Here is a 23,022-nt window from a genome sequence, read left to right as displayed (position 1 = left end):
AAATACCAGGAAGAAAAGTAAATAATATAATTATATATTGCTTTTTTAAAAATAAAATGAGATTTTGAAAAACCAACATATAATTACTATATAAAATACTCTGTCTTGTTAACATTAAAATGAACTTTGTGTTTTGTATTAAAAGTAGACTTTGAAATGGTAAAATATATTGCAGGATACTCTTCTCACATTCATTTATTACAACTTATGGATACTCAGAACCATGCTTATTTAATCTAAGACAATATCATCCTTCACTCGCATGGTTTAATCTGTATTTCTCAAAGTTGAAATTGCAAGCATCAAAACAATATAATACATCCAGAAACAAGTTACAAAGTAAAGAAGGGCTAAAACAAGCCTATTCCAAACTACTCTTCTTAAATTATTAGGATGTTTCAGGAAAAAGTTTTGTGGGGCTGACAAATCCAGAGATTAGCTCATAGTTGTATTCCTTTTGATGTTTTTGTAGACCTTCCAGATATAAATCAGCAGCTTTCAACTGGGGATGACTGTGACATGCAGGGGACATTTGACAGTGTCTGGGGGCATTTTTATTTGTCACAACTAGAGGAGGTGTGTTGGCTATTGACATCTGGGGACCAGAGATGCTGCTAAACATCCTACAATGCATAGGACAGTAAACCTCCACAATAAATTGTCTAGTCCAAAATGTTGGGAAACTGTGATCTAAATGATTCCAGAAAATAGAGTTACCTATATTTATTTAGTTGGTTTGTATGGCTTACAAATGTAGATGGTTGACATTACACAAACTTTTAATGGAAAGCAGAGTCTCCAGAATGTTTTGCAATCAATGCATAAGGTTTAACCAGCCAACCCGTTTGGTCTTTTGGGAGACATTATCATCTGATTATGTTGAGTGTGGGCTTTGGAGCCAGAAAGAATTGGGTTCATATCCTGACTCTGCCATTTATTATAGGTATAATATGGAATCTGGCAAGATTCTTCACCTCTAAACCTCAGTTTCTAGAGATATTTCATATAGGTAGTAATCATACCCACCTCACAGAATCAATTTGAGACTTAAATAATGCTTACACATTATTTAGCACAAAGTAGGCACTCAATAAATATTAGCCATTAATAAGTAACTAGAGATTGAGCTAGAAATGCAAAAGCACATTTTCAAGCACCTGATGATAAGTAATATAATATGCACAATAATGCTTTATAGTCTTTAGAGGTGTACCATAAATAACAAGAAAGCAGCTGAAGGCTGCAAAATGGGAAGATGCTTGGAATCCCTGCTTGATAATTAAATTGAGACTAGTTAACAGTAGATTACATCACTTTTATTGCTTTGCTGTAGAAGGCTGTTTTGGGTCTTCATGGACTACTAAACCAGTTGTTTCATGATTTACGGTGATTTAGTGAGCTTTATTCTACTACCAGCACCTTTTAATTAATGCGTAAAATTACAGATTTCATTTTTGTACAGTGTTATTTTATAGCCCACTTTTGGTTTAAGGGACTTTTGTTTAAAATATGTCATATTTTTAGATCTGGGCTAAACAGAGAGGGTGCTGGACTTTCTTGTTTACAAGGTCACAGATGTGTGCTTGAGATAGCTCCAACAACGAAGCTTTCCTAGACTATAAAGCTCTTGGTATCATACCTCAGAGTATCTCTTATCTATGGGATGCACTTGTTTTCAGGAAAATACATCAAAGGCATTCATGGCATATGCAATATTGACACCCCTGTCTATTTGCGATGAGGCTATTGCTCAGGCAGAAGGAATCATTTTAGTGTTGATATCCTGAACTGTGTGATTTGCTTGTGTGGGGATTAAGTTATATAAGAGACATCTGTGCCAGAAAGATGGTCAGTGTTTGAGAAGATTGTTGAAAATAAAAGACAATGCGAGCTGTGAATCTGGTTACAGTGTAACTTGCCATTTATGCAAATTCTACCAACCAATATTTTTTCTTCATGTTCATTTAGGATACAATATGAGACTGTATGATTGCCTGAGGCAAAATACTTATGCATATTAAATAGATGTCTACTGTTTTCTATAATGGGATGGTGCTTAGTTTTATTATGCTATGAGCCAAGAAATATATTATTGAGTAAAGCAGACTAGTGCTTCTGAAAATAAGACCCTAAAGCAATCTATTATGCCAGTTACACTATTTATGTAAACTCCTATCATTTACTGTTTTTGATTAAATTAAAAATCTCCATATTATTAGATTGTAGATCTATAACATTATGGAAGCTTTTAAATTATTGTATTAGTTAATTCCTCCCCATAATCCATAACAAGAACCTGTTTTTTTCTATTTTTGCTACCAGTTTGTAACCTCTACCACCTCAGGGTTACAATTTAAAGCAAATAATTCATTCTCTTGGAGACTCTATTTCTTGATTATATGAAATGAGATACTCAGATTCTCTTGGCAGTAATTTTGTTGTAGGTTGAAGTGGGATTAATAATGGGGAAAGCCTCTATAAACTGAAAAAGTAATATGGTATTATTTTCCGTCCTTTTTTTTTTTTCTACCAGACCCTTGTTAAGTAAATGAATGTTCCTTGTGGTGAGATAACCAAGGAGAAATTGCCTCATGTGTGAACATGAATACAAGCAAGAGGGAGCAGATCCTCATTGTGTGGTACCCAGAATTGATGAGGTTAAGGATAAGGGACTAAGAGTGAAGTTGTTATTACCTTTTAAAACCTAAATTGATAGAATATAATATGTGAAAATATTTACGCCATCATGCATTTGTCCTGTACAAATACTTTCAAAAGTAAGTAGAATGCATTACTGTTTATAACAGTAGGGAAATCTATAAATAATCTAAATATCTAATAATAGAGGATAATTAAAACTTGGTATAAACATATAATTGAATACTATGTGACCGTTAAAAAGAAATCAATGTTCTGAATATGAATCTTGCTTCTGATAGTTGCTTGCTTTAGAATATTAACCAAACCATTCTACCCGAGCCCCAGATCCCTCATTTGTAAAAGCACAAAATTGTTTATCTGATAATTTTTTATGATGATTAAATGATATTTTATGTGAAACGCTAAGCATGGTAGTGCCTACCACGTGGTAAGCTGTCTCCATATTTTAGTTATTGTTATTGTTGTTCCCATCAACAAAATTAACCAATATGGAAATATATTAGCAATGTGTTATACAGAGGAGAGCAAAATGTGTAGATTTCATACTAACACTCCATTTGAATTAAAAAATATGATAAAAAAGTATATGCTTAGAAAATTATGGAAGAGCAGATACCAAGTTGTAGAAAGTGGTTAAACCTGGGTTTTGAGATGGAATTTTGCTGGGGTATGGTCTCAGGACTGCCGAAAATCATGTAGTCTTCATGGGTCTCAGTTAAATTGAATTATCTACAGGGCCCTCTCTGTTACTTTGATGTTATTTTCCTTAGTATGTTGAAAAGCCATGGGAAACATTAAAGGTTTCTACCTGTTACTTTGTCAGTCCTTGCTTTTCTTTTTGAGGACCTCTGTTGCCTGGACACATTGGATGGAGGGAGTTTTATTATCTATTTTTCAATTTTCCAGGATGGAGCAAGGGATAATATCTTGGAACTTCAGTCAGGTAGTTGACCAGAAAGGCAAGTGGAGGCAATTCACTTTACATTATTTCTTCATTGGGCAGGATTTATTGAACATCTGTTTTGTGCAAGGATTATACCAGGTGCTATATATGGAACAAATTTAACCTTTAAGGGATCTGAAGTTTGTTAGAAGATAAAACATGTATAAATAGCTACAATATTAGCTTAGTAATCAACACAAGAAAGTATTGATAAAAATGTCATGTGAGTTCAGAAAATAGAGCAAACACTACAAGGTGAAGGATCTGGGAAGATGTTATAAAGTGACTATTTAAAAATATTATGTCATTCAATCCTCATTAAAACTCTTTGAGGTGTGGGGCGCCTGGGTGGCGCAGTCGGTTAAGCGTCCGACTTCAGCCAGGTCACGATCTCGCAGTCCGTGAGTTCGAGCCCCGCGTCGGGCTCTGGGCTCATGGCTCGGAGCCTGGAGCCTGTTTCCGATTCTGTGTCTCCCTCTCTCTCTGCCCCTCCCCCGTTCATGCTCTGTCTCTCTCTGTCCCAAAAATAAATTAAAAAAAAGTTGAAAAAAAAAATTAAAAAAAAAAAAAAAACTCTTTGAGGTGATACCATTATCATTCCAATTAGGCTCAGAGAGGCTAAGTGACCAAGGGCACATATTCAATAAATGGCAATATTAGGATTCAAACCCAAGTCTACTTGACTCTAAGCCCATGCTCTTAAAAACTCTGCCATAAAGGCTATCAAAGCAAAACCACGTCAGGGATCAGAAACAGCATGAACAAAACCATTGTAAAGCAGTGTAAAGGAGACACAAATTTGCTTGACTAGTAGACCCCTGAGGAAGGGCAGATTCAAGGGAGATAAAGCCACAAGGGACACTGGGGCAGAAATTTAGAAGGTAGATCCCTCAGTCCCACATTAAACTAATATCACAAATAATATATTTTCATAGTAAATGCAGAAATTTAGAAAACACAGATAAAGGCAAAGAAGAAATTAAAAGGTACACATATTACCACCACCCAGAAAACATCCTATTAATGTCGGTGTGTATGTTTCCAGACTTTGTGCATGCATACACACTCAATATTTTATATTTGTATGTTAATATTTTAAATTATATCAACATTTTTTAAGTCTCCTTTGCTGGTTTCTCCTTATCTCGGAATTTAAGCCCTGGAATTCCTTGGAGCTCAGTCTCAGAACTAGTTTGTTTTCTATTTCCACTTCCTAGGTGATTTCATTTAGTTTCACGATTTACCAAAAATAATATCTGTATAGTGTCGCCTCCCCTATTTATGTCTTCTATGCAGACCTCTCTCAGAAATTTAGCCTCTTATATCCAGCTGCTTACTAAATGTCTCTTCTTGGATTTCTAAAAGGTATCTAAAAATTGATCTATCAAAAGTATCTTCTGTTAAGCCCACCCAAATCTGCTCCTCCAGTTTTTCTATCTCAGTCAATGTGTCACCATCTTTTATTTGCTCAGGCTGAAAGCATGTCTTCATTGATTCGGATCTTTCATTCACATCCCAAGTCAGATCTGACAGCAAACTTTCCACTCTGTCTTTAAGATATGTTCAGAATCCCACCAGTTCTCTCCACCAATACCACCGTGTCCCCTTGATACAAGCCACTGCCATCTGTCCCACCTGGATTTTTACAGTAATTTCCTAATTGTCATCTCAGTTCTGCCTTTGTGCCCTACTTCTTGTTGAACTGTTGGTCATTGTGTGTCTGTCTTCTATTGAAAACTCCTCCAGAAAATCATTATCGCATGATGTTAAAGCCCAGACTTCTAAAGTCCAAAAAGAATCCACATGATCTTACTATCTCCCCACTTTGCTTCCTCTGTCCCCATTTTTGCTTCGCTGCAGTCATACTCACCTTCTTGCTGTTCCTCAATGTACTAAGCAGAAGTTGGCCTCAGGGGCCTTGCGTTTGATTGTGACTTTATCTAGAATGTTCTTTCCCTAGATATTTGCATGACTCATTCCCTTACTTCTTTTAGGTTTTTACCCAGATTTTACTTTTAAAGTTTCTACTTCTTTTTAAAAAAAATTTTTTTTTAATGTTTATTTATTTTTGAGACAGAGAGAGACAGAGCATGAACAGGGGAGGGGCAGAGAGAGAGGGAGACACAGAATCTGAAGCAGGCTCCAGGCTCTGAGCTGCCAGCACAGAGCCCGACGTGGGGCTCGAACTCACAAGCTATGAGATCGTGACCTGAGCCGAAGTCGGACGCTTAACCGACTGAGGCACCCAGAAGCCCCTAAAGTTTCTACTTCTTTGGCTACATTATTAAAATTCCCCCATGTCTCTAACACTTTCTATCTTCCTTCCCTGATGTATTGTTTCTTTTTAACCCTTATTACTGTGTACATACAATATTTTACCTCCTTATCTTGGTTATTGCCTGACAATCCCTCTTCCCCCACCCTCCACCCCCACCTTAGAGTATAGGCTTTAGGAGGACATGGATTTATGTCTACTTTGTTGATAACTGAAACCACAGGGCCTGGAAGAGTGCTTGGTACAGAACAGGTACTGATAAACACGTGCTGGACAGATGAGTGATGGTGCTAGAGCTAGTGTATACCCTACTAGTCTATTTGGAATTTGTGTTCTATTTACTTCTTATATTTTGGGAACACATGGGCTCACTTGTTTAACCTTATAATAAGCTAAGTTGTAGCACAATTCTGTCAAATTTCCAAGTCATACTTTATTTTAAAATGTATTTTTCAGGTATCTGAGCTTCATAGCTAATATTGATGAAATATAGCCATTGTGTACATCTGGGGAGGATTACAAAGCAGTCATTACTTTATAATCTAGCAGGCCATAATCTAGTGGGGATACTAGGGCAATATAAATACTTTTGTACTAGACAGTTATACACATTTCGACATTCTAAGTGCTGGATTATCTCTTTTCCTGAAATTTTCTTCACTCTCTAGTTTTCAAGGAAACTCCTATAAGATTCTATATCCCTGGGATGTTCAAACTGTATTTGGCTAGCCCTTCTTGTTTTTCATGGACTTTTGAAGTAGAAGGAAGGGACAGTAAGGCAGCAAGGAATAAGGAAAAGAGTGTATGATGGAGTCACTAGGCATAGACATAAATTCTAGCTCCATCACTTTCTAAGTGATGAGCTAGTGTATGTATGTATGTATGTACGTATGTATGTATGTGAGTATAGTTGACACACAATGTTACATTAGTTTTAAGTATAAAATACAATGATTCAGTAACTTTATATGTTATGCTATGAGTGACCAGATAATTTTCAACTTATCAAACCCTCCACATCATTTGTAAAATAGAGATAATAAAATAATACTTATGTCTCAGGGTTGTCACAAGGATTCTTGCCACACACATGCCACATGCAGATACTCAATGCATTTTGAAAATAATATCTTGGGGAGGACAGAATGTATTTTATTGTTTGCAACCTGCAAGCCTTGTGTAATGTTTGTAAATATAAAGTGCCCAGGACATCCTCTTCTGGCTTTTCTTACATCACATGTTCTTACTTTCTCTCCTTACTTTCTGATCTGCCTTTGTTTCCTTAGCTGGCTTTTCCACAATCTGACGTCTCTGTGGGGCTTACTTCTCAGCTACACCTTTTCTTTACTTATACTTGCTCTCCAGGTGACTATATTCATTGCAAAGATTTTATGTATTGGTGACCCTCAGTTTATATGTCTAACCCCAAACACTCCTTTTGGTCCAGTCTTATATACCCACCTTCCTGTTTGTCACCTGTACATATGTGCTTTAAAAGTATCTCAAATTTAGCGTGTTCAAAAGAAAATTACTATGTTTTTCTCTACCTCCATCCATTTCTGTACTAGTAGATCCCATATCTTTTAATGGTACCAAAGTACACTAATTTTTAGACTCAAAACCTAACTTCTCTCTACCTTGTTATGCACATCCAGTCTATCAGTAAGTCCAGCTGTTTCTGCTTGCAAAATATATCTGATTGTGTCCACTTCTTTTCATATCTACTGTCCCCAGTAATAGCCAAGGCACTATAATTCCTTACTTAGATTATTTATGTCTTCTAATCAGATTTCTTCTGTACATTATCCAGAACAGCGAGTAGCTAGAACAACCTTTTCTAAGATTGAATTGTGCCATTCATTTGTTTACGTCTCCTCAATGGCATTCTGTTGCACTTAACATCCAAATTCCTTGCAAGAGCCTACAGGATCCTACATGGTCTGGCCCTTTTTTATGTTTGCAGCCTCATCTTGTACCACTATTGCTCCCATTCTTTATGCTCTAGCCACACTTTTCACATGAATGACTTCTTTTCATTCTTTATTTTGTTGTTCTTTGCATTTACCAGGCTCCAGCTAAAGTCACCTTTTAGAGTACTGATCTGCAAGCCCCATGAGTATAGGAATCATGTACAACCTGTTCTCTCTTGCGTATTTAATTTCCAGGACAGAATCATAGCATAGGCATGAGCCATAAATATTTGTTAAATGAGTTAATGAACAAGTGTCTGGTGTATGATGGGTGTTCAATGAAAGATAATGATGGCAATTATCAATGTACATCATTGTGCTTCTTTGTTACATTAGTTTTTCCCACTCAATAGTAGATATATCTTGAATGAGTTAAATCATTAATTTAACTTATAGGGAGCTAAATAATAGGAAGGACTATTTCAGTGTTATATATTTACATATATATGTATATATGTTATGTCTCAATATATAGGTCTTATCTAAAATAATTTTAACAAATAAAATTCATGGGACTACTTTAGTTTCATCATTTTGATAGCCCACCTCTAGTCTTGCATATCATTTTGATGCTCTTATGTAATAAAAATGAGTCTCATTTTGTTATTGGGTTTCTTCCTTAACATTGTGGATTTAGTAAAACACTGTAATTCCTTTTACCTAAGATTTTTTTGTCTGCAGTAGAATTCACATGTTTATGAGAATAAGCATCGATCTCTAGGTCTTTGGTTTAAGCAAGTGAAGGGAATGCTTGAGAATATTCGGATAATTTCCCAAAAGAGAAAATGATATCAGTCTTTATTCTGTGCTCCTTGTCTACAGTGCCAACTTCTATACCAAAACTTATTTTTTGCCCTAAGTATTGCTAAGCACCTAGTTATTCTTGGGACATCTAGTTATTTGATTTTTTAAAAATTTTAATATTTAGCATTATGCAAGGGAACCTTTCTGTTTTGCCATAAAAAAAAATGAGAGAGGGGGGAGAGAGAAATCCTAAGCAGGCTCCACACTGTCAGTGCAGAGCCCGATTCAAGGCTGAAACGCACAAACCACAAAATCACAACCTGAGCCAAAACTGAGAGTTAGAGACTCAACCCACTGAGCCACCCAGGTGCCCTAGGGAATTAGTTTAAAGCAAGTTGAGATCCTTGGCTGGCAGAGAGGACAACATACAAAATAAGTCTCTTATTCTTTCAATAATCCAGATCACTAATTTGTCAGTTCCCTTTTACAAACTATGCTAGAATTTGCTGTAGGCAACTTGGGACAAATCCCTTTTTCCCAGGAGTTTAAACTGAAATAGATGACTACTTTCAAAGCTGTACTAAGTTTCTACCTGGAAGGATAATTCCAAACATGCATCCCTGCAGCCCTTTGCGTCTTCATGATATGTAATTTTTTTTTCCTGGATCAGAGATAGAGGACTGATTACTGTGAATTTTATTACAGGACTCTGTAATTACTTTGAAGACTCTGGAGGACTGAGTAGGTTGCCAGAGAATTTTCTGTCCTCACTACCTAGCTACAGAATGCCCTTGGAAATTTAATAACAGAAAAGGTCATGTCCTGAATATATATATAGTCTTATTCAATATACAAAGCATTTGCATAGTTGATATCTTATGTTGATTCCCATAAGGTATCCTGGTACATATGATGGGACTTTTCAGATGAGGAAACTCTGGTACTGAGAGGTTAAACAGTTTATTAATAATTCTTAATAGCAGAACTAGAATTTGAACTGAATATTATTTTTTCCACAAACTGGTACCCATTTCCCTATGTCTTTCTACCTACTTAGGGAACATTTTACTCTGTAATATCCCAAGTCTCTCCCTCCTTTCCTGTAGTTCATTTAGCGTGGAAATACCTACCTGACCTCATAATGTCTTTGTACTATATTATATGGAAATGAGACACAATACTTATTTATTGGGGAGATTGTTCAACTTGCCTTACACTGCATTTGAAGAGGGACTATGTAGCTTTTCTTTAAAGTAACTTTATTTTTTGCAATTTCATAGTTAATACATGCTTACTGCCCAAAATTAGTTTTTTAAAAACAAAAAATACAATCATCCAGAGATAACTCATGTTTATAATTTTGGAGTGCATACTCCCTGAAGTTTTCTGCTCATGGCATAGTTTTGCTTTTAGGATGCTTTCTCTCATCTTCACATAAGAATATAGTTTGGCCTGCCATGCATAAGATTTGTTTTCGTGTACTCCAGAAGAACAAATGAAACAAACATTAATATAAGTGAAGTAGTATTAATATAAGTGAAGTGAAATAATATAAGTGAAGTGAAATCTCTATCAGATTGCTTCATCCAACCACAAAATTACAACAGATACAGACAAAGGAGAGTCTGAAATATTTTTAGATTCTTTTTTAAAAAAGATTATAATCTTAATCTATATCATCAAAGTCTACTAGTATAGACCATTAGAGCTTCTCAAAGTAGCTGCACTTACATTGTTAAATGCACATGCTATTTTTTTTCCAGGTTTTGAAGATCATGATCACATGGATGCATCTAACTAAATGGTACGTGGGGACATGGTGGTCCTTTAGAGAGCACATCTAAATTACTGGCTAATTCCTTGGTTTGCCACCCAACATAGGACATTGTTTGATTCTATCTATCAGAAGTCTCCTAAATTTTCCCCACCATGCTGTCTTTATTAGCTTGAACTCTTTTCCTAAAATGGTCCTTCTGTTGATCCTGTCAGTTCTGCTTTTGAAAGAAGATGTCCGTGGGAGTGCACAGTCCAGTGAAAGGAGGGTGGTGGCTCACATGCCAGGTGACATCATTATTGGAGCTCTCTTTTCTGTTCACCATCAGCCCACGGTGGACAAAGTTCATGAGAGGAAGTGTGGGGCAGTTCGTGAACAGTATGGCATTCAGAGAGTGGAGGCCATGCTGCACACTCTGGAAAGGATCAACTCAGACCCCACACTCTTGCCCAACATCACACTGGGCTGTGAGATAAGGGATTCCTGCTGGCATTCGGCTGTGGCCCTAGAGCAGAGCATTGAGTTCATCAGGGACTCCCTCATTTCTTCAGAAGAAGAAGAAGGTTTGGTGCGCTGTGTGGATGGGTCTTCCTCTTCCTTCCGTTCCAAGAAGCCCATTGTAGGGGTCATTGGGCCTGGCTCCAGTTCTGTGGCCATTCAGGTCCAGAACTTGCTCCAGCTTTTCAACATACCTCAGATTGCTTACTCGGCAACAAGCATGGATCTGAGCGACAAGACTCTGTTCAAGTACTTCATGAGGGTTGTTCCTTCAGATGCCCAGCAGGCACGGGCCATGGTGGACATAGTGAAGAGGTACAATTGGACCTATGTGTCAGCTGTGCACACAGAAGGTAAGCATCCTTTACATTCATTGATGTATGTTTTATTACAGATCTCAGTTAAAAATTCAGGTTTTGGAAGACTAAAATATTCCTGATTATTTTGGATCTTTTTAGTTGCCCAGTTATAGCAGTAATATAAGAAGGGGATGAGTGACATATGCCTACAGAAGCATAGATTTAAGCAAATATGAGTGTTTCTGTGGCATGATTTGGTGAAATGGAAAACTGTTTTGGATTATGTATTACGTTATCTATATTTCTGCTATAATGATGCTAGAGATTTTTGAGTTTTCTAGATCTTCATTGAACACCTCATAATTTTCACATTTAAAGTTGTTCCAACTGCTTATTGTGTTTGATAAGGAGAGGTACACATAAATTCAGGTAGGAGCTCAATGCAGCCAGGTACAGTCTGCTTTGAAATATAGTATTTCATATTCTGGTATACTGTGACAGAAAATTACCAAACAATTTAGTCTTACCACTATTTTTTCAATAGAGAGTATAGTTAACTCTGGAATGATGATATGTATGAATTAATTTTATCCTTGTGTAGAATATACTCTTAAAGTATAAGTTTTAACAATTCAAAATCACTTTTCCTTTGAAATTTGTTGCTTCTTATGCTCAAAGCAAAATGAGAAAGCAAAATATGACTGAGAAAGCAAAAATATAATTATTAATAACATTAGCCCTTTTTATTGGTTATGGTACTTTGAAAATGTTTTCATATACATTACTTGTTAGTTAATGACCAAGGATGTTTGGGATAGGTTTGGTTTGACTACAGAAGTTAAGTGACCCAATGTGAAACTCACTAGTTACACAACGCTCTAGCACAGCTTATTGCATATACTAAAGCAAGAAGGTACAGAATACTTTTTATAGTTCATTGAATCATCATGAGGATTAGTTAAGATTGAAGAATCTTGCAACAACATTATCAATGTGGTCCAGAGAATCCAATCCTGTAAAATGTGGATTGAGTTACTGAACAGTTTATTAAATGACCAGAGTGAGCCTGCTTCAGAGGTTGGCAACCAGTCACCAATCAGATGTAGCAAACTATTCATTATGAAGTAGCATAATACAGATTTCACTGTGTGCCCACTCAGTAGCAGTAGTCAGAGCTACACAAACATAAAATGGGCTTCTATACTGGACTGAGATATTTTTATGCCTCTGGAAATTTTTACGTGTAAATTTATTGTTTATTTATCGAGATATTGATATATGGAGATTTTGAGCAATGGATAGGTGATTGGACGAGGACACCTTGGAGTTTCTCCTAATGCTGAGATTTTTCAACATAAAACTATTTCATTTTATTCTCACAACAAGCCAGTGATACAGATGATCTCAATATTTTATTCCCATTTTAAAATACAAATGCTTTAAGAGTTTAAATGATCCATCCAACATATATCTAATAGTAATTTTAAGAGTAGGACTCATAGTTACTTGTAGTTTATGGTCCTATAATTGTTATTCCAATGGAATAACACCTGAGGATATATTTATACAACATGTATTTATTAAGCACAAATACATGTAAGGACTTCTGATAGTCCTGTAAAGGACAGCCCTATATTTTATATATCGCTACCCTCAATGGGTATGCAATCTGGCAAAGGACATGAGGCATGCATTAATACTTATAGAACCATAATTCAGATAAGAAGAAGTTACAAATATGTCTCTAAAATAAACAGAAAAAAAATCAAGTTCTTCTCTGTGGTGATAAGGGCCATGGTGGAAATCTTCAAGAAGGAATTTGACAGTTGGGTTTTAACAGGAAGAGTACTGATAATTGGTGAAAATTAAGAAGGGTTGGATTTCCGGAAAAGGGCATGAGGAAATATGAGAAGGTGAGAAAGTAAAAAAATATTTACAAAACGCCAAGGATAAAGTTATGTTTTGGTTTGCCTGAAGTCATAAATTTCATTAGGGGCTTCCCTCCAGCTTCAGAAGAATAAACCTTGGTCTCTATGTAGACATGCCAATTCAAGATTGTGTTCTAAGAGAAATTAATGATCATAACCATTGGCTGTTACTAATTTAAGCTTTCAACTTTTTTTTACCCAAATGTACACTGATAGTGTACATAAAATAAACTATGATTCATCCGTCTAAGTATTATTACTTAGCTATTAAATTGAATGAGGGAGTCTGTAGGTAATGAAATAATAATAATGAACTCCAAAATCATTTTAGGTGAAAAAGGCAAGGTGCAATTTTGTGTAGTGGCATGTTATTTGTGTAAAATGGAGTTTGTATAAACCATTTGATTGATTTTCAAAGAACTGCTCTCAGAGAAGAACAAAACTGGTAACAGTTGCTCCTTTTGAGGAGGAAATTGAAGAGTTAGGGGATCAGGAAGAATGTAATACTTGTGCGTACAAACATTTGAAGCTGTGTACTATAAGCATAAACTACCTATTGTGACATAAAAATTAAAAGAAAACATTCTGTTTGTGGACAAAAAACAAGCCATTAAACATTCCATTGCCAAATTCAGGCAAATTTAATTATTTTTTGCCAAAAATAGGTCAGTAGAAATGTTATTGCAAAACACTGGCAAAGTATTTGGATACCACAAGAATTCAGGAGAGAACAAACTTTGAGACTGAACAAAGACTGGAAGAAATATTTTGGCTTATTTATTTATGTGGTTTAGTCAGAAAGTATTTATATTGTTTTGATCCCAAGCAACTTTGTGTATAATGAGGTTATGTAGGATTATCTCTTAAAATTTGTGAGTATAAGAGTGGTGTGGTAGGAAGTTTCATGAGGCAAAAAATCATATCCAGGATCAGAAAAGTGCTTGTGTAGTGAGATACACCTCTGTTGGGTACTGTGGAAACTCCCCAAGATGATTCCTGGTTTTCTGGGGCCTGGCCTTTCAGAAAGCCTTTCAGAAAATGTGGGATTTACCATGAAACGGTAATACTAGTTCTTCCTTTAGCCTCTTTTTGTCGCTGGATTGGGATAACTCTCTCTAGACCCAAATTGCTCAGCCCCAGTATCTCAAAACTATTCCTATCCTCCTTTGACCAACTGATATTACTCTTTCTTGAAGAGTATTGAACTTTCTTTCTTTTTTAAAAATATTTATTTATTTTTGAGAGAGAGACACAGAGTGAAAGCAGGGTAGGGGCAGAGAGAGAGGAAAACACAGAATCCAAAGCAGGTTCCAGGCTCTGAACTGTCAGCACAGAGCTTGACATGGGGCTCAAACTTGTGAACGGTGAGAACATGACCTAAGCCGAAGTTGGCCACTTAACCAACTAAACCACCCAGGCACCCCAGACTGTTGAATTTTCCAAATGCTTTCACATGAAGCATTGAAGTCTATGAAAGGATGCTGTCCCATTTAAATCCCCTATCCCCCATCCCCAAATTGCTCATTTACTTTATACTTAAGCATGGTAGTACTGTGTCACTCAGTCCTCTTGGCAGTGATCACAAGACGTTCCTTCAAGAAAGTGTTGCTGTCACAGAATTCCAGAAGAGAGCACAAGGAGATTTGGGTTTTAGCTTCAGTGTTAATCACTTACACTTGCCATTTCTTGATTTATGGTTTTTCTCTGGCAACAGAACTGAATATTTACTGTGGCTTGTTGTACCATGCAGGCATTGTGCCTAGGCCTTCTAGACCAACAGGTCAATAGTATGAAAGTAAAACAAGAAAAAATAATTAAGGCAGACCACACTAGCTCTTCAACTGTGTGTAGGAAAGGAACATGCAATGACTCTGAAGGAAAAATGTTAACTTCTTTCAAAGGTGTCAATCCAGTCAGCACACTCTCTGCTCTAAGAAAATTTAAGGGGTCCTTTGCCCCAGCACTCTTACAAACCTTGGTATATGTGCCCATTATGGCACAGGATCAATGGTGCTTGCCTGTTTGGAGGAGTGACAGACTGGCTGCTTTGATGACTTCCTTTGCTTTGTAATTTGATAGTTCCCTTCTACTCCTGTGTAGCACCCGCCATGTGATTCCTTTGCTTAATAGGATGTGGTGGAAGTGAGGACTTCCTTTCTACTCTGTTTTAGAACACTATCATCACCATGTGAAGGATGAGAGCACCCAGGTTTTCCAGATAAGGCCATCTTAGACTACTTAACCTCAACTATGTGAGAGCACTCAATGAAGATCAACACAGTTGCCTTTCTGCCTCTCACAGTTAACTGCAGTCACACATACAGCCCAGATAAAGCCATAAACATTACTCAGCTAACTGTAAATTTATGAGCAATAATGAATACCTTCAAGACAGTATAAGCAAACTCATCACCATGACTTTAACTGCCCCACTTCCCAATTGGATACTACTACAATGTTTACACTTCAAAATCAAAACAAAATAAATGCATTAACATGAATTAATATTCTTTATATTTAAATGTGAAAACAATGTATTGTTCTACAAATGTGAAATAAATGCTGTGGGCCAGAAGGAAAATTTGGTCTTTCATTCATATTCCTGTAGCTAAAGACTTGATAATTCCCTTAAAGCCTTGATGCTTTAAATAATCAGACACTTATATACATTCCATTATTACATGCTTTCCCTGGATCCAGCCCAATTTCATTGAGAAAAGCAATTACAGATTGAATTTTATGTACAAAGTAATGTATATTGTACTTTATGGATGCCTTATAGGATATTTATACTTCACAATTTTTGCCGACTTTAAATTCCACTATACATCCAACGGGCCTATCAGAGTTCCTAGCATATAATAGGTATTCACAGACTATTTGCTGAATGGATGAATTTGTGTTAGAATAGTACCTCACTATTTATGAATAGATATCATGTAGAAAAATAGCAGGCACTTATAATTTTTCACAGTTTTGCTTCTTTTTAAAAATGAGGTGCCAAGATACCTCCCTTGATTAATTGTAAAATGCTATTCACACTCTACTCCTTTTTTGTTTGCACTGGTTCTTGAATTTATTATTTCTATCTAATGATATAGGAATGCTAATTTGTTCTAGCCAAAAAGCATGTCAGTGATGCTCTTGGGGAAAAATGTACGAATAAGTTGTACTGGTAAAATGACATCATTAAGAACATTGTCTTTCAGGTTAACCTACGTATTGCAATGTTGTACCACTTTTAAGTTGTGATATGGTTTTCCATCAATTATTTTAACATGTGAAAACACTCAAGCTTTAGTTGAAAGATTTTCAAAGTGATTCATAGTATATATGCTTAGTTTAACTTTTAAAAAACGGGACTACATTTTCCTGTTACATTATTTCTACTAATTGGGATTGCATCAAGACAACAATTTAGTATGAAAAGACAAGAAATGTCATTACGGGCCTTATTGGTATTTTTAAAAGGGGTTTCATTTTGTTTCTCCAGGGGTTGAATAATGTTGGGAGTTGAGATGGATTTTTGAGATGATCATGATAATAATTCAGACACAAACTATTGTTTAGCTTTGTAAAATGTTAACATTGGAGGTGTCTTAGGTGAGCAAGTAATTTAATACCTCTGTTACTGTGGGGAAAACAGACAATAAGGACAGGTAATTTGGCCTTACTGGTACATAATTAGTTACAGAGTTGGGTTTTGGAACTCAATATTCCGGACCAGAATTCAGTTTCCACATCATTGTTAGGAATAATTACTCAAGTTCTTTCTTTTTATTTTTTTAATTTCCATTGTATTGCTATTCCATTTTATTGGTGTATTCCCTTTTTCTTCATCTCAATGATGCCAGTCTGCTATGTTTTTAATTTTTTTTATGTTTATTTACTTTTGAGAGAGACAGAGACAGAGCATGAGCACGGGAGTGGGAGGGGTAGAGAAAGAGAGAGAGGCAAAGAATCTGAAGCAGGCTCCAGGCTCTGAGCTGTCAGCAGAGAGCCCAGTGCGGGGCTGAAACTCACAAACTGTGAGATCATGACCTGAGCTGAAGTCGGATGCTTAACCGACTAAGCCACCCAGGTGCCCCTCAATCTGCTGTAAGTTTTAATGCCTATCTGAAGTCATAGTAGGTACTACAAATGAATTTATTAATGTAAAAGTTAGCTTTGAGAAATGGCATGATCTCTTTGCTCTTGAACGGTGAATTAGAGGAAGTGCTTCTTTGCCTGAGTCACTTTGCAATATTTTCCTTTGCTTCACAAAAAATCTGGAAAAATTAGACCCCCATAAATCTTTGTGATTATGAAATGTTTGGGTAATTATATTGGTTACCCTGATACAATAATACATAAAAAAACAGAAGATGCAGAGACTTCTAGCTGGGTTCTTCATTAAATTAGATCACAGAACACTAATCTGGAAAATACAGTGGCAACTTTAATAGTAAATAAATAATTTTTCATATTCATACATCACTGTCAGAAACTTCATTGTTAGTAATGAAAGAAATACAGGTGGCCTTGGGAAATGCTTCTCACCTTCCATTCCAGATAGAATAGCATATGGACTATTAGTGGCTAGCCTCTGAGGGAGTTATTATTGCCTTGCTCAGGGGAAAAATAGAATCCATTGACATATTTAGCTGTGGCTTGGACAAGATCTTCCCTATTTATAGATTAGATCTGAAAAATTGGACTTTAGACCAGGTTTGACTCTGACTCACCTATAAAAGCCTCATGACAGAGATAGTATCCCTGTTTCCACCTTCTCAGGTACTCTAACTGTCCATTCACTGATGCAAATACCAGAATTTCCCTCCCAAATACTCCATGCCCAGGATGATTAAGTTAGAAGGAACTTTATTTTCAGAGGTTATCACTGCACCGATGCCCCAACACACACAGACACAAATATCTGGGGGGATACGCAGTTCCAACTAATCAGATGCTTCCTTTAAGGAAGATCATCATCTCTCTCTCTCTCTCTCTCTCTCCTCTCTCTCTCTCTCTCAGAGAGGGAAGGAGCATGCACCTGATGGGAGAGGGGCAGAGGGAGAGAGAGAGGGAATCCTAAGCAGGCTTCATGCTCAATGTAGAGCCTGATGCAGGGCTTAATCCCATGACCCTGGGATCATGACCTGAGCCAAAATCAAGTCAGACGCTCAACCAACTGAGCTACCCAGGCACCTCAAGGAAGATCATCTCTTAGTGTGTATGCCTGTTAGATATATTTAGCATTTCTCTATTTTGTGGATGTGAGCTGCACAAATTGTGTGTTTTTTCTTTACCTTCCTTATTCCACACCCTAAAGTGATAACATTATTTTCTGAGCTTTAGAGTTTGAATATTCAGAATGTTCATTCATTCTATTTATTAAAGAGATAGTCACATGACACCATTCCTTAATCATTAGAACCTTATTAGCTTCTAGATTTATAAAGTTTATTCTGAGTAACAAAGGTTGCTACTGAGTGAAGAAAACTGGAATGGGAGGACATGGTATGAGGTGCTTCTGTTCCAATTAACACAACTTCTGTACAGCAAACTCTACCCAGTACACATGAAGTAAGTACTTAAGAAAAAAACAAGGATAGGACTTCACAAAAGTCTAAACAGAGGATCTTTTCCCTTTCCTCCTTTTCTCTGTTTTCTTTCTGCCTGTCTCATTTATCACATTTTCCTCATCTCTTACTTGTAGTTGTTATACTTTGTAGGTTCAGTGAATCTGGTCAAGGGTAATAGCATCATTATTTCCTTAATTTGAAAATGAATACATGAGAGCTGAAGATTACATTCATGCTATTTTGGAGGTGGGGAAAAATAAAATTAAAAGGACAAGTTTTCCTAAAAGAAATGTCACTGACATCAGAGCTAAGAGTTTTTACTATGTGACTCTGAGAAAATCACTTCAGCTCCTTCTTTTATTTGCCCTACGAAGAATGGCTAGAATGTTCTTGGAGGTACCTTCCAAGACTGATTTTCTGTGACTTGCTTTTATGCTTCCACAGGCTACACCTGGGACGGGTTAAATGTTGGGCATTGCATTTAAAATAAATGCAGCCAGGGCATGATCGGTTTAAAAGAGAGTGGTCAAAATGGTTGTTAGACTTGAAACCATGCCTTCAGGGGCGCCTGGGTGGCTCAGTCAGTTGAGCATCCGACTTCGGCTCAGGTCATGATCTCACAGTCTGTGGGTTCGAGCCCCACGTCAGGCTTTGTGCTGACAGCTCAGAGCCTGGAGCCTGTTTCCAATCCTGTGTCTCCATCTCTCTCTGCCCCTCCCCCAGTCTCACTTTGTCTCACTCTGTCTCTCAAAAATAAATAAATATAAAAAAATTAAAAAAAAAAAAAGAAACCATGCCTTCAGAGAACGAATTTAGCACACACAAGATAAGACATGGCAGGGACATGACTGCTACCTTTAGTATTTGGAGAATTCAGGTGGAAAGGAACTGTACTCACTCTATGTGGCCAGGAGCATAACAAGAGAGCTAATTACTGAAATACCAGGGTAACAAATTACAGTTCAATTTAAAAAAAAGGTTATGTTTATTCATTGACACAACTGTTCACTGAAGAAATTGTGGGTTAGTTTTCTGTAAATTCTATGCACAGCCTGGAATGGATAATCACTTGGAGGGGCTGTGGAAAATGAACTGAAACCTTATTTCAGGGAAGGAAGGAGTTGGACTATTTGTCCTTTTTGATAACTCCCAATATTGACAATCAAATGCCATTTAATTGAGATTCTATTCTGTGATTTAAAACATGACTACATATACTGTGATATTTCATTAATTTGTTCACTTATTCCACAACACATTCTAAAAAGTCATCATTTCATAGATTAGAGAATAGGTATGGAAAGAAGTAATTTCACCCTAATACTGCAGCTAGTTGGTGGCAAAGCAAGGATTTGGAGCCAAGGGCAATTCTTTTTAAGTGAACCCACACTTCCTCCCTTTATATTGGGGTAGTTGTGACTAAAGGAAGAGTGGAATGCACTCTTATTGACTCTTTTTCCCTCTGTAGGAAACAAGACAACTCTTTGTTTTCCCACCGAGAAAATCTTTGAGCATGTTTCTTGTGTCTTTTTATTCAGCTTTGAAAGTAACACCTTTCTTTGTTCCCATGGAAGGAATTAATTATAGTAAAAAGAAAATAAATTAAGGAGGATGCTTGTGGCAACAAGTTGACCTCACAGAAGAACTTTTTGTGAGTCTGATGATAAGTACAGACTGTATCTGGTTGTTTTTATTCACATTTCCATTGCAGACGCCACACTCTGTCCTTCAGATGCCAATTATAGGAGGAAGCAGGATGGTACACATTTTTTAAGAACAGGAGAACATATTGTTAAATGATGTAGCCTTATGTATGAAAGACCTCTTTGGAATTCATCAGAACTAGGAGTTATGAAATCTCATTTTGGCACATTTGCATATATTCCAGAAAGACTTCTCAACTTAACCAAATGTTGAGTTGAGATTTTTTGGCAAGAGGTGTGATCGTCAGCTTTGTTCATTTCAGGGGACTTTGAAATGAGTGATTATGCCCCAATGATGCATTTTATGTATCATGGAGACTTTCAAAAGAAAGAGATTGCCTAGTCAGTGTTTAGTTTTATTTTTTCAAAATGTACATCATAACCCATTGTAAAACCTGTTTGGTGGCTTGAGACAAGCAGTTAATGTAAAGGTGAATAAAATAGGATAGAGTAGAATATAAACATCAGAGTATATATACATGAGAGCAAGGGTAGGTATTGCTTTGTACATTTTTATTTTAGTTGTATGTAACCATATGTGTCCTGTGGGCTACCATTTGAAATGTATTTCATACTATGTCTTACAGCTAAAAAAACCTTGAAAGCAATTTATTCTACTTTTCTTCTTAACATCGTTAGTACATTTTTTGCTAGAGAAATGTAATATACATACTCAGGTTTATTCTTTTGTGACAGTATCATTTGGTTTGTCTCCCTGGTGCATGGGTTTTGAGTCTTATTATTAAAAAATAAGCAATAATCTAAGGCACCCATAGTGGGAAATGGCAAAGACTTTGAGAAAATATAAATAATTAATATGCTGTTGATACATGGCATAACCATCAACATAGGATAATGGTGAGGACACCTGCCAAGGAAGTTAGGGACAATTTCCTAGTCTGAGTTTTTATCAGAGATCAGGACAAGCCTGGGAACATTTTATTGTTTTAATATCCGAATATAGCACATTAAAAAATAAATACAAATGACATTACAGTTTTGGTACTAAAAGTGTACATGTAACAAATTCATACATCTACCCCCAACTATTAGACACACACACACACACACACACACACACAGAAAGTAAATACAATGCAGCAATATTCCTAAGATGGTTCTTTGTTACATAAAATAAGTCATGGTACATATATATGTACCATGTATACATATATGTACATATACATATATACATATACATGGTACATATAATATGGTGTGTAATAAGGCACAAGTTTAAACATATAAAGTGATAGATTTATTTCAGTTTTTTTCCTGAGTTTTCTAATGATTACATGTACAATCACATATGCTATGTAGTTCAGTCTACATTTGAGGTCTTTTGAGAATATGAAGATGAAGCCAAATACCATTAGTAAGAAGAAGTGAGATAATATAGGACAGAGCATTTTTATTTATTTTTTTTTTTAATTTTTTTTTCAACGTTTTTTAATTTATTTTTGCGACAGAGAGAGACAGAGCATGAACGGGGGAGGGGCAGAGAGAGAGGGAGACACAGAATCGGAAACAGGCTCCAGGCTCTGAGCCATCAGCCCAGAGCCCGACGCGGGGCTCGAACTCACGGACCGCGAGATCGTGACCTGGCTGAAGTCGGACGCTCAACCGACTGCGCCACCCAGGCGCCCCAGGACAGCATTTTTAGAAGTAAAAGTAGTTTCACAAAATGGGTAAACAACATTGGGGTCATGACCTTAAATTCACAAAGTTTGTTGCAAAGACATCTCAGGAATCAGTTTCCTGATACTTTGCAACCATTTTATTTAAGTAGTATGAACACAGGTTTGAGTGTAAATCCTGATTAATAAGTGTTCTTGCATGTGGAGGCACTTTGGACTCAGTCATTTAATTTAGTTTTCTCATTATCAAATTGAGATAATTCCTTTCACATAATACTTGTGAAAAAATAAATATAAGGCATTTAGCGTCAACCTTAGCACACAGCAAGTGCTCAATAAATGTCTTCTAAATTAGTTTGCCAAGAAATTGCCTTGCCTTATTTGGAAATGAAGACAAGATCCATAACTAAATGTTTCACTTTGGCTTTACTTACTTAAATTGATTAGTGAATGAGGTGGAAAATTAGGAAAGTGACCAGTAAATGCAGTGAGTTAGATTTTTACCAATTTTCCTTTTGGAAGTTGGGTTTGCAATCATATAATAGAAGATAGCATGCTTAGCTCTTTGGCACAATTATTACTATGTCCCACAACCTCACCTCTAATTGCTGAGAGATGTTATGGTGTAATAAAATGAGCACTCTGGCAATCCAAGAGCTAGACTATTAAGATGGTTAGCTTCAGTGTGTGTGTGTGTGTGTGTGTGCGTGTGTAGGGGTTGGAGGTATGGGAACAGAGGAGGTTGAAGATGGAAAGTCAGTGCAATACCTTAAGTACTTCTGAATCATGCTTACTTTTATAGTAAGCATGAACATCTTTTGTAGTTAAAAAAAAGGCACAATGGATACATGATTTCTTTGTAAATTTCAAGTCAGACAGGCTCTTGCCCCTTAACTAGTCAGTAACTGTGACTTTGCTAATGAAAACTATATTGTTGCACACTGAGGCATGCATAGGCCTGGGTATAAAACCAAGGGGAAATAATATGGGCTTTAGAAAATAAAACAATTAATAGTTAGTTTGAAA

General features: G+C 36.4%; 1 protein-coding gene across 1 annotated transcript in view; it reads left to right on the top strand.

Annotated features, from left to right (window-relative positions):
• The window catches only part of GRM5 (glutamate metabotropic receptor 5), a 522,995-nt gene that overhangs the window by 3,904 nt on the left and 496,069 nt on the right, over positions 1-23,022 (top strand). The window contains exon 2 of the mRNA XM_040489104.1: positions 10,357-11,218. Within this exon, the coding sequence (XP_040345038.1) occupies positions 10,558-11,218 (661 nt within the window). The 5' untranslated portion in view covers positions 10,357-10,557. The remainder of the gene's footprint in view (positions 1-10,356; positions 11,219-23,022) is intronic.

The sequence above is a fragment of the Herpailurus yagouaroundi genome, unplaced genomic scaffold (assembly GCF_014898765.1).
Source record: "Herpailurus yagouaroundi ecotype Mexico unplaced genomic scaffold, PumYag 180, whole genome shotgun sequence".
Taxonomy (NCBI): domain Eukaryota; kingdom Metazoa; phylum Chordata; class Mammalia; order Carnivora; family Felidae; genus Herpailurus; species Herpailurus yagouaroundi.
The sequence above is the reverse complement of the archived record's forward strand: the minus strand, read 5'-3'. Positions and strand labels throughout refer to the sequence as shown.